Here is an 11907-nt window from a genome sequence, read left to right as displayed (position 1 = left end):
GTCACAGAGGTGTCACAACTCTGTCCTTCACCGTACACAGATTACACTGGCACACGCACACACGCTGCAGGCTTATAGGAAGGTACTACACTACACGTACAGTAGGTCACACACACACACACACACACACACACGCACACAGGTGCTGATTTGCTGCACTGAGCATAGTGTATCTGAGAGAGAGGTGCTGAGGGCCTCACACCAGCTAATTGGCCTTGGCGCCTGGCCGGTGTGTTGAGGGTCAGCTCGAGCCGTCAGCACAGCATTGCCATAATCCCTCTGACAGGTATGGGGGAAGGCACGGGGGGGTCACTATGGAGCTGTGCTGTGCCAATCTGGTGCTGATGCAGGTCAGAGGCTCTGGTCATCCGACAGAGCTGCAGCAACATCCCACTGCTGCCCAACAGGCGGCTGCAAACTACAACCCAGCCAACAATAAGAGAGGTTAATGAAATGTGCATATTTGGTTTAGGACCCAATGCATTCTCTTCTGCTCTCTTTCTCTTACTCTCTCTCTCTCTCTCACACACACACACACACACACACACACACACACACTCACACATAGAGTCAGCTCAGATGCTGACACGCAATGAATAAATAATATTGGTAAAGAATGAGATTCATAAGCGACTGATGCACAGAAAATGCCTTCGGGATGAAAGTTATCTCCTTGGTTCGCATTCAGAGGACGCTTTACCAGTCAATTTAAAATGATGCCCTGGCTCATTAAACGAAAAACAGACAAACAGGAAGGTGCATGAATGCATCCATGACTCCATCATCCTGACATATGAATAAACTGTTCTGTGACTAACTTCTGACATCAGCAAAAAAAAGGTAATTAAATGAAAATTAAAAACGCATTTTGATATTTTACAGGTTTTTTTTTTCCAAAAAGTATACTTAAAACCTGATAGTTGAAAATACAATTAACACTTGAAGGTTATCTCAATTTGGTTATTAATTCCTAACTAGCCTTCATATTCAATTTCAGGGCTACAATAACTGTTCTAATGAAGTCATTGTTCGGTTCAAATCATAGATATTATCTTTCAGACACTGAGTAGAACTGCGCTTAATTTCATCTATAGCCTACAAATTAAGGCGAATCTCTGCAATACCATTGTCTGTGCTTGCATACATGCATAGAATGTATAAATTATGGAGTGCTCTGGTGTGGTTATGCTCATAGACTTCATATACAAAAGGCCAAGTAGGCTAACATGCTGGCTGAAGAGAAATCTTCCAGAATCATCTATGTCTCAACACTGCCACCTACCGATGTCTTATTGGTCATCTCTAACAAGACGCAGGCACCCAGATGATGAAAGGAGTGGTGTTTGGTAGAGTAGACATTCACAAAAAAATCACATAATATTTAACATTTGGCCTGATATGCTTACAGAAACTTGTGTATTTTTTGTCATTCTTCTTCGTCCTCTTCTTCTTCTTCTCGTATTATTATATTGTCATATCTAATTATTAATCATTGAATTATTAATAATCTGTTGTTTATTTTTACTGTTATTCATCTGCTTTGGGTGACATTCCGAATTCCTTTCTTTTGGAATCCCCAGATTCTTGGAATTTTGAATTAGAAATTCTAATCCAATCAGTTCAACAAAAGATCTTTGGTTCAACTGAACAACAGGTTTCTAGGCCTACAGCAGAAATATGTTCTTAGCAAATAGATAGCTACCTTCGGTTGAGATTTGTTTGCGGGAAAGAACCTGGCTCAAGTTGGCTCTGTCTTTTTTCCCTGAAGTTAGTATTCCTTTCCTGTACAAGTTAGTTATTTTATTAAGTTCGTCACTAAACTAAATAACCAGACAGCTTTGAATAGCTTAGCTGCTACTTATCTTAAGCTAGGCTAATCATAATGAGTTGATCACAACCTAGAAGCTACTGCAATGTTTACGTAAATATGCTAGCTGCTAGATTTTGTAGAAGGCTATCAATAGAGGGCTAGCCCAAATTTACTATTGATTAAAAAAACCGCATGAATATAGCTCACTATTTTGTTTCTGTGTATTTCTCAAGATTGATAGGAATAATTATAGGCTGGAAACTTACCTTACATTGGGCTAGCTTGACAGCTGCAAAGCAGAAGGAGGAAGCAGCATGCAAAAACGCTATGGGACGATTGTTTCTCCACATAAGGAGCCAAGGGATGCTGCTAACAGAAGGTGTGTTAGTACATACATAATACCTTCTTAGAAATATTTGTCTGTTAGCTGTAGTTGGGTGATTTTGGCCAACAGTGTTAAAGTAAAGTGAACAAACTAATGTTTGCTTGCGGTGTGTGATCTGCACCACTATGCAATCACCTCAATTACAAATTCCCAAACAGTTCCAGGAGATTGTCAGGCCATGGCAATTATGCAATGCTGAATCAGCAAGGGCAGAATGATGTTTCAGATCATGAGGGAGGGCAGAGTAACGGAAACTCAACTGCAGTGGAGGAGATTTACCTTCCACCTCAACTAGGGAGCTCAAAATGGCAACAGAGAAGAGGTAAACTATCCATATCTGAATCTGTAGCCTTTATGTAGTATGTGCAGAAACGTAGAACGTAATACACAGAAAAACTCTGCTGTTGTTTTGTTCTCTCATCAGGTACAGGCAGTGGGGCCAACCTGGACTCAAAAGAGAGGTACACTGTGGACATCAGTAATACAAGCCTGGGTGAGCAGCTGGGACTTGAGATCCTCAAGCCACCTGATCTCTTTTCTGTTCCACTTTTCTGCTGCTGTCACGTTAAACATCACCCAGCCTAAATATCAGTAATAATGAACTACAGTTGATATGATCAAAGATGCTCTCTCTCTCTCTCTGTCTCTCTCTCTCTCTCTCTCTCTCTGTCTCTTAGAGGTAGAGAGGACAGTGTCAGAGAGTAAAAGACGCCCCCACAAAATGAACCTCCTGCACCGGTCGAGTACGGCCTTGTGCAAACTTGGACTGTCTGAGGCGGAGATCAAAACGGAGATAGAAAATGGTGAGAAATGCGTCACGTCTAGCTGTGCTGTGGCCATGAAAGAAAGTGCTTGTGCAGGCCGCCAACAGGGACAGCTGGCATGGCAAGGTCTACCCGTCCTCTGAACAGTTTGCTGGCTACGGACTGTTTGAGAGAGTTGGGTTATGTCCGGTCCAGGACATCAATCTTATTTCACACAATCCAATGGCCTGTCATTCTTAGCAACTCATTGCCACAGACTCTTGTGTTGTTTTGTGCATTAGACAAGTTGGAGCTGGTCAGAGACCTAGTGAAGATTCCACGTAAGCCAAGAGCCCAGGCCATACGATCGCTGCCAGTGAGCTGTGACGAGAAGAGGAACATTAGGTAGACAAGAGGAATATATACCTACAGTAGCTATAGATATATATTACATATACAGTATATATACTGTAGGTGATATATAGGTGATATATAGGTGCTATATACAGCAAATATAATAGAAGTGGAGATAAGCTATTCTCTACCATGAAATTGCATACTCATATTGAAAGTAACTCTAGTATGTGTCATTTATTTCAACACAGCAATTAAAGCGATGGTTCGGAGTAATTTTACCCTAGGGTTCTTTGCACCATGACCCCGAGCCAAACACCCTCCCAGAACCTTTTTTCCCTTGGTCGAGCCCTGGTCGAGTAGCGCCGTCAGAAACGAATGACGTTCTGCAGTCATGATGGAACCAACTTTTATCTCGTAAATTACCCCACTAATAATGCCCTGAATGGTACGAAACTTCTGCAGTAGTACAACTACGACATTTAGTCCAATAACGAGGCATTAGAAAGTTTGTAAGTGCACCAGGAGTTTATTTAAATAAGACTTGCCTGATTATCTGCTACTATACCACTGCGTCAACGTTTCTTCCGTGATTTGGGAAAAGCCTGTAAAAGTCCTTGCAGGAAGCGATTACATCAACGTTTTTTGGTATATCCAGTTTTAAATATTTTTTTTCCGAAGTGTTTACAACTTAGTAATAACTAATAATTGTTGCAAACTGGACTACGAACAAAATATTAGTGCATTCCTGGATCTACATCCTTATGCATGCTTCCTGCCAGGACTTTTACAGGCTTTTCCCAAATCACGGAAGAAACGTCGATGCAGCGGTATAGTAGCAGATAATCAGGCAAGTCTTATTTAAATAAACTCCTGGTGCACTTACAAACGTTCGAATGCCTCGTTATTGGACTAAAGGTCGTAGTTGTACTACTGCAGAAGTTTCGTACCATTCAGGGCATTATTAGTGAGGTAATTTACGAGATAAAAGTTGGTTCCATCACGACTGCAGAACGTCATTCGTTTTTGATAGCGCTACTCGACCAGGGTTCGACCAAGGGAAAAAAGGTTCTGGGAGGGTGTTTGGCTCGGGGTCATGGTGCAAAGGACCCTAGGGTGAAATTACTCCGAACCATCGCTTTAAGGCATTGTATTGTATTGTATTGTATTGTATTGTATTGTATTGTATGGTATTGTATAAGGCAATTAGTATTGGTATGTTGAAATAAATAACACACATAGGGAGCTAGGTTCATTGTGAGAGCTTCCTCTACAACTTTCCAGGTCTTTTCTGGCACCTGTCTTTTTTATGTGTGTGAATGTCTTTCTTCAGTCATTCAGGAGTTTTGTTCATTTTAGCTGCTTTCCCTTCGGTCGCAGGAATAGAGTGCTCCAAGCAAAGTTTTCCAAAGACTCCGTCAAGCGCACATGTTGCACAGACTGCTCGGAGCGAGTCTCACTGGTGAGCATGAGGCCTATTATCCATCATTTGTCTGAAAGCTGTAGAGCTGAGCTCAAAAAGGATTTGTCTTGTTTGAAAGGCTGCTCTCAACAGACTTCCCCTTGTCTGTGGGAAGCAGGTGAGCTCTCAGAAAATAACACATCCCCCCTAGACGTGGATCAATCCCAAGCTAAGAGAAGTATGAAAAAGGAAAAAAAAAATCCAAAAACTCTTTTTGTTCAAGGAACAGAGCCAAAAAGCAACCCTTTGGTCCAGCCCCTTTAGCACAAGGCCAGTAAGGTCAGTAATGCTATTGATCAGTGTTACCAAAACTCCTAATCTTCCTAATTCTATTTAGTTTTATTTGTAATTGTAATCTCGACATCATTGAAAATGAGGGCTGCCATAAATTAATTTCCAAGGATGAAATATAAGATGAATGAATGAATCTTGATAAGCTGAATGAATGAATCTTGAAGTTGGAAAGACACCCTGTTAGCAGATACAAGACAATTAAGGTAGGCCTACATATTTTTGACTGCTGACAGTTGGGGTTTCCGCATTCAGCTAAGTTCAAGGACCAGAGCTAAAGAGCAACCTCTGGTCCAACACCTTAAACACAAGGCCAGTAATGCTATTGATCACTCAACATAGGAAACCATGACATACTGTATTTTCCTATCCTTGAAGTTGGAAAGTCATCTTGCCAAACAGATATAGTACATGAAAGTGGGGCTGCTGATTTAGGTTCATGAAGGTCATTCATAAAGGTGTGATTGCAGACTTGTAGCTGACTGCTGGGGGTTTGTCTCACTTAGTACCTGGCGCTTCTCTTGTGCGTGTCCAGTCTTTACGCAGGTGGTGGCTGCACGTGTGGCACGGCGCCCTGAAGGAGATTGGCGGCCGGTTCGACTCGGCCGTCCTCACCTACTTCTGCTTCATCAAGTGGCTGTTCATGTTCAACGTCTTCCTGCTGGCCTTCAACCTGAGCTTCATCACCGTGCCCGAGATTGTGCACATGTACAACAGCACCACCAACAGCACCTTTGAAGGCCTGGACCTGCTCACTGCCGCTGTGAGGGACACCATTCACTCTACCACACACACTACACTGGTTAGCACTCTGGACTTGTAACCGGAGGGTTGCCGGTTCGAGCCCCGACCAGACTTGAGCAAGGCACCTAACCCCTCACTGCTCCCCGAGCGCCGCCGTTGAAGCAGGCAGCTCACTGCGCCGGGATTAGTGTGTGCTTCACCTCACTGTGTGTTCACTGTGTGCTGAGTGTGTTTCACTAATTCACCGATTGGGTTAAATGCAGAGACCAAATTTCCCTCACGGGATCAAAAAAGTATATATACTTATACTTATACAGTACACCGGGGAGGGAGTTCATTACAGGATAATATGACATGAGTTAATATGAGAGGATACCTCCTCTCCTAACGCTTCTGACAACCTGACACACCTGATGCACACTTACCATGCTCTGCCCTCTCTTCCCTCCTCTAGCTCCTCCCTCTCTTCCCTCCTCTAGCTCCTCCCTCTCTTCCCTCCTCTAGCTCCTCCCTCTCTTCTCTCCTCTACCTCGTCCTTTTACCACTTACTCCTCCTACCACACTTTGACTAGTACTTATAATGTAGACATTCCTATCCCCTAGTATTAGTATTGACAGATACAGATGGTAATTCCCGGCTAAGGTCTCCTCTGCACTGTATTTTATGTTATTCTACTACTGTAAGTCGTGGCTACCAAATGAATACATGTAAATGACACACACAGACCCCCTAACAGGTGATTCTTATTTGTGATGTGTATAAGGACTGAGGACAGTGTCATGTACAAGTTTGTCTGTTTGTCTCTCTGCACAGGGTTACTTTGACAAGTCAATCATGTTTTACGGAGGCTATAATGGTGAGGTGATAAAGGCTGGCTCTTACGACATGCAGCTGGCATATCTGTTAACCATGTTAACATATATGATGCTGTGTGGCATATCTATTGTGTACAGGTAAGACTCGGGCAGCTTTAAAAGCCTTAAACCCAAATCATTCAAATGTATCATACAATTTAACAGGAATTACTAAATTGCTTTGGATATGCACTGAACCATCCCTGTTGTTTTAGTTTGGGTAAATCAGTGTGGAAGAACGTGATTGTTTATAGCCCTGCCACGGGTGGTGCGTGGCGTCTGTTATGCAGCTGGGACTTCAGCATCTTGAATGAGAAGGCCATCCACAGCTTCCAGAAGAAGCTGTTTATCCAGATCAAGGTGCTCAGACAGTTAAGCAGTGTGTTAATACTGTACATGTATTAAAAAGTAAATATTTGCCTGGAAACACAGAGCAGTCAACTCCATGTAAAACCATAGCCATGTACCGTATGCTGTTGTAATATTGTCATATATTGTGGTTAAAGTGGAAGAAAGGGACAAGGACTGAAATATCCAGTCATCCAGACAGTTCATTTACTATTTGCTTTAAATGTGTCCCACCTGAAGGAGTCCTTATCGGATACCACAGAGAAGACTGTGCTTAGGACGCCAGACAGGTTGAGAAATGTCTCTCTCCATCTTGCTGCATGGCTGCTGTACATTGGCCTGGCGTTTGTCTCCTGTGCTGCTGTCTATGTTTTGTCCACATATAACCTACAAGTGAGTTCACAACTGAAAATAAGTTGTGTCTGAAAATAAAAATGTAATAATGTAGTATTGTAAATGTGGTATAATTTCAGCCAAAACCCTCTTTGCCGTTCTATTCGAACAAAACATCTAGAAAACGTATTGTTGACTTTCCAGGGCTGCCAGTTGTCAGGCTACAAACATCACAGTAGTATTGATAGTGTGTATTAGCAAGTTATCTAAATGCCTCTGAGACGTTGTCTACTCCAAGCCACCTGATTGTGTTGATGTGTGTTATGTCTCTTGTTATTTATAGATTAAGGTGGCTCTGCATGCAAGAGACTTGAAATCTGAGGCCTTTTTTCTGTTTCTGCCAATTCTGGTTTCGTTCATCAATCTGGTGATTCCTCTGCTCTATGCATTCATCTCCCGATTAGAAAACTACGAGAACCTCCGTGCAAAGCTGTACGCCAGCCTGGCCAGGTGAGGGAATGGCCAAACCTCCATCAGCATGCTAGCTGATGCATTTGTTCAACTTGTGCTTGTGGATACTATAGACATTAAACTTCATATGTTCCATCCTTTTCCATCTCTCTCTCTCTCTTTGTGTCTCTCTCTCTCACTCTCAGAGATGTCTTGCTGAAGATGTCGATTCTGGGAATCCTGTGTTACTACTGGTTGACTGATGTACCCAGTAACCTCTCTGTAAGTGCACTGAGAATCTGCTGGTGTTTTCCACTCATATCAGAGGGGATCAGATGCATTATGGGACTATGTGAGGTCAGCTTCTGTTGTCCTCCCTCTGTTCTAGTGCTGGGAGTCTTTTGTGGGTCAGGATGTTTACCGAATGGCCATCGCTGACTTTCTGTTCAGTGTGCTGGGATGCGTCTTTGGAGAGTACTTGGGCAGGTATGATGATTTTAGCATGAAGCACTTTGCTCTTGAGTGTGCCAATACCTCCAGATTTCTATAACTATAGTGTTCTCTCTTTTCTGTCCATCAAGCTTGATCGGAACCAAGTGCATGAAAACTCTTAAACCGCCAGAATTTAATATCACCAGAAATGTTCTAGATCTGATCTATGCCCAGACATTGGTTTGGTAAGCACTCTGTCACGTTCCTCTCATTTTGTTCTCTACTTCTAGTTCTAGATTCTGTCTTTGATTTATTGAGTTATACATATATACATGATGCATCATTTAAAACAGTCTATACTTTTTTTTATTTTTTTACCTGTTTACAGGATTGGGGTGTATTTTTCTCCTCTGTTGCCAATCATTCAGATAGTCAAGTTGCTCATCATATTTTACATGAAGAAGGTAAAGCTTCACCTTCCAGACATTGGTAGTAGCACTTCGAACATGATGGAATGTACTAGAACAGTGTGCTCTTCCCACTGCTCCAGAGGGGTGTTGTTTTCTTTCTGCTCTTTCTGGTGTGTTGTGTCAGGTGAGCATCAGTCTGATCTGCCGGCCGTCCACTCGACCAGGCCTCGCCGCGGAGATGAAAACCGCCTTCATAGCGTTGCTCTTCTTCCCCTCGTACATCGGCTCTTTGTTCATAATGGGCTACACAGTTTGGAGGTAGGACACACTACACGTGTGCACATTGAACATACACTTGATTGGAGTGCCTAAGCAGTAAGCTATTTTATACAGTCTATGGCAATGAGCCCCGGCCGTTTTTAGAACAGCTAAGGGGGGTTGATAGTCACAACGCACAACTGAGTATCATATGACTAACATGACAAGTCCTACGCTAAAAACAGGGTAGGAAATTGACACTCATCTTTACCTATCTAACAATTTTAGATAGACACACTGTTCAGATTACTGGTATTTGATTGGAAGTACTGTATTTTACTAGAGCATCTGATGAAGCCAAAAACCAGGAAGTACTTTTTACACCTTTTTTTTTTTAGTTCTAAAACTTTTGTGTTATCTTAACTGAATCCTAAAGGCCTTGTTGAGACCTTTGAACTTCCCATAAATCGTGTGGTTTCCCTTCTTTGGTTCACAGTCTAAAGCCCTCTGCCCACTGCGGGCCTTTCCAAGGATTGGCTGCGCCCATAGATGCCGTGTCCAAGCTTGTGATTCAGGGCAAGCTCCTGTTATTGCTTCTATCGATCATGCTGTAAGCCTATACACATCAAGCTCACTGAACATGTCTGGAATCATAGTTCTATCATAGGGCTTAAATCAGCCCTATGCAAAATTGTATTTTTTATCATAGAACACATGTAGATAATAGATTAGTAATAATGCATTTCTTTCTCTCTCTCTCTCTCTCTCTCTCTCTCTCTCTCTCTCTCTCTAGCATCGTCCTGTATTTTTTCTGGCAAGTGGTTCAGGACCGGAAACGGCTCATCAGCCTCCTGCGAGAGCAGATCATCAACGTGAGTGCTTATTTCCCCCGGCCCTCAGGGCAGCTCTCCTCTCCTCTCCTCTCCTCTCCTCTCATCTCCTCTCCTCTGCTTTCTTCTGCTCTCTTCTTCTCTCCCCTCATCTCCTCTGCTCTCCTCTCCTACCTCTCCCCTTCTCATCTCCTCTCCTCTTCTCTCCTCTGCCCTCCTCTTCTCTCCCCTCCACTACTTTCCTTTCCTCTCCTCTCCTCTGCTCTGCTGTCCTCCCCATCCATCCCTGCTCCATTAGCCCTACTTCCTCTAGCCCAAAAGTTAAAAGATTGATTTCCTCGGGAGCTGCCCGCCCTCATCCTCGGTAATCCTTTTCATTTCTTGTGCTGCTTTTGGCCCTGTCAGGAGGGGAAAGACAAGGCCTTCCTGCTGGGGAAACTGCGCATGGCACAGGGGGGCACGGCCAGACCTCAGGTGAGTCGTCTTTATTTACTGCAAGCAGAGCGCTAAGCTGCACGGCACTTAACCTTGAGACACCGCGAGTTACGGCCTCAAATTGATTTAATGAGAGGAGCTTTCACTAAAGGAGTCAGACAGAAGGCAGCAATTTGTTGACCACGGAGGAGGCTGGAGAAAGAGAATGCTCACTTTGTTTAGCTTACGAGCTTGCACTCATGCACAGCAGTGGGTTGTGGGTGTTAGAAGTGTTAATGATTCAGCCGTGGGAATTATGTTGTAAATACAGGACTTAAACGGCATTTTCTAAATTATTTTAATGCTGTATTATTAGGCTAGATGTTTTGGATGGTAGATCTGACAAGACGTTTTGTAAAAATACTAGAAGTGACAGCTTGGTTGTTAAAATAAGAACAGAAGCACAGCTTAGATGTGCAACTACAGACGGCTGATAGAGAGCCAGAAACATGTAATTATGTAAATGAATGCCCAGAATAATAACGCTGACATTTTTTATTTTCTCCATCAAAGGGGGGCACTTAATTCCACATCCTCAATTATTCAGATTTTACTGCATTTGTTTGTCTGCACTGCGAGAGTGAGAGAAAAGACTGCTCGTGTGAATAGAGAAAGTATGTCAGTAAACAAAAGCACATGCGTCATTATGAGGCGTTCATGGCACACTGTATGCTAGACCCCAGATGATCTTGTCCTTGTCCTTTCAACAGCAGTGAGTGAGTGAGTGAGTAAGTAGCACAAAGCCAGGCTCTCTGCTTTTCAGGTGCGCTTCCTGGATGAGGGGGCACAGGCTGTCAAAAGGCCGACGACATTCAGAGTGCCCCAGAGCACGGCAGGCCCCAGGGGGCTCAGAAAGGGTAGTAGAGTAGGGCCAAGCAGGCCAGCAGCAGCAGAGAGTGCCCAGGCGTCCGCCCCAGCCCCGACCCCAGTGCAGCCCACGCCTGCCGCGTCTGTGGAGTCTCCACAACAGCAGCCGCAGCGAGCGTCTGATCGGAGCGCCTCCACTGCGGCACGGGGGAATAGCCCGTCGCGGTCAGCCGGCCAAGGCCAAAGCCCCCGCGCCGCCCCCGGGGAGAGGCAGCCGGAGAGCCCCGGTGTGGGTAGGGGCAGCCGGGTGGAGTGCTGGGTGGAGGACGAGAGGCCGAACAAGCAGGGCTCCTCCCCAGCTCCTCCGCCTCCTGCTCCCCAGCTAGCCTGGGGCAGCACGACCACAACGCCCCCGAGGTTCCCCCGACTAGAGCCACTTACTCCGCGTGGTGCCCAGGCAGCACTGACCAGACTTTTAGACAGGACTCCCAGACCCAAACGCTGACATGAATCACATCAGGGAAATCAGGGGTTACTTTTATGTCAGATAGATTACATTTTCTTTATTGGTGGTATTCTAGAATTCTTAGTCTTCGGGCCTAATTTCCAGTGGCTATGAAGATGATGCTGAAATTGTTAGCTGCGATTATTGTATGCTTTGTTTTTGGAACTTACATGTTCACTTTTTTTCTATGTGTTTTCTCCTCAGGAGTGTTGTGATGATTTCAGTTCTTGATTCCATCATATTGGATTAATAGGGTAAATGTTTACATGTTTCTGACACAATATGACCAGAATTGCCTCATTATTGTATCCTAATGACAATAAACTGTTGTACTAAAATGTAGGTGTCGCCCTGCTTTGGACAGTTCCATCTTCTTCAGGTTGACCCTCGGACTGGGAGGAGATACAGAAATAAAC

At 44.0% G+C, this 11907-nt stretch overlaps 1 protein-coding gene across 1 annotated transcript; it reads left to right on the top strand.

The window, feature by feature from the left end:
* Window positions 1–314: 314 nt before the first annotated feature.
* Window positions 315–11491, top strand: tmc5 (transmembrane channel like 5). The gene is made up of 16 exons (XM_076266732.1): window positions 315–444; window positions 2620–2688; window positions 3241–3314; window positions 5581–5808; window positions 6604–6743; window positions 6860–7004; window positions 7669–7835; window positions 7982–8057; window positions 8164–8261; window positions 8357–8452; window positions 8596–8671; window positions 8802–8935; window positions 9372–9451; window positions 9695–9747; window positions 10111–10179; window positions 10943–11491. Exons 1-16 carry the CDS (start codon window positions 315–317, stop codon window positions 11489–11491), a joined length of 2184 nt encoding a protein of 727 aa, XP_076122847.1.
* The last annotated feature ends 416 nt before the right edge of the window (window positions 11492–11907 follow it).

This window comes from Alosa pseudoharengus, unplaced genomic scaffold (assembly GCF_046254945.1).
Source record: "Alosa pseudoharengus isolate Yale_2024_CS ecotype anadromous, Long Island Sound unplaced genomic scaffold, YU_APseudo_1.1 YU_APseudo_1.1_scf_4, whole genome shotgun sequence".
Taxonomy (NCBI): Eukaryota; Metazoa; Chordata; class Actinopteri; order Clupeiformes; family Clupeidae; genus Alosa; species Alosa pseudoharengus.
The sequence above is the reverse complement of the archived record's forward strand: the minus strand, read 5'-3'. Positions and strand labels throughout refer to the sequence as shown.

Excerpts from the sequence above, each read along its gene's own strand:
- tmc5 (XM_076266732.1), top strand. The coding sequence starts at position 315 with ATGGAGCTGTGCTGTGCCAATCTGGTGCTGATGCAGGTCAGAGGCTCT. Across the intron at positions 445-2,619 it reads CCCAGCCAACAATAAGAGAG|GTACAGGCAGTGGGGCCAAC; the intron begins GTTAATGAAATG and ends TTCTCTCATCAG. Across the intron at positions 7,005-7,668 it reads AGCTGTTTATCCAGATCAAG|ATTAAGGTGGCTCTGCATGC; the intron begins GTGCTCAGACAG and ends TGTTATTTATAG.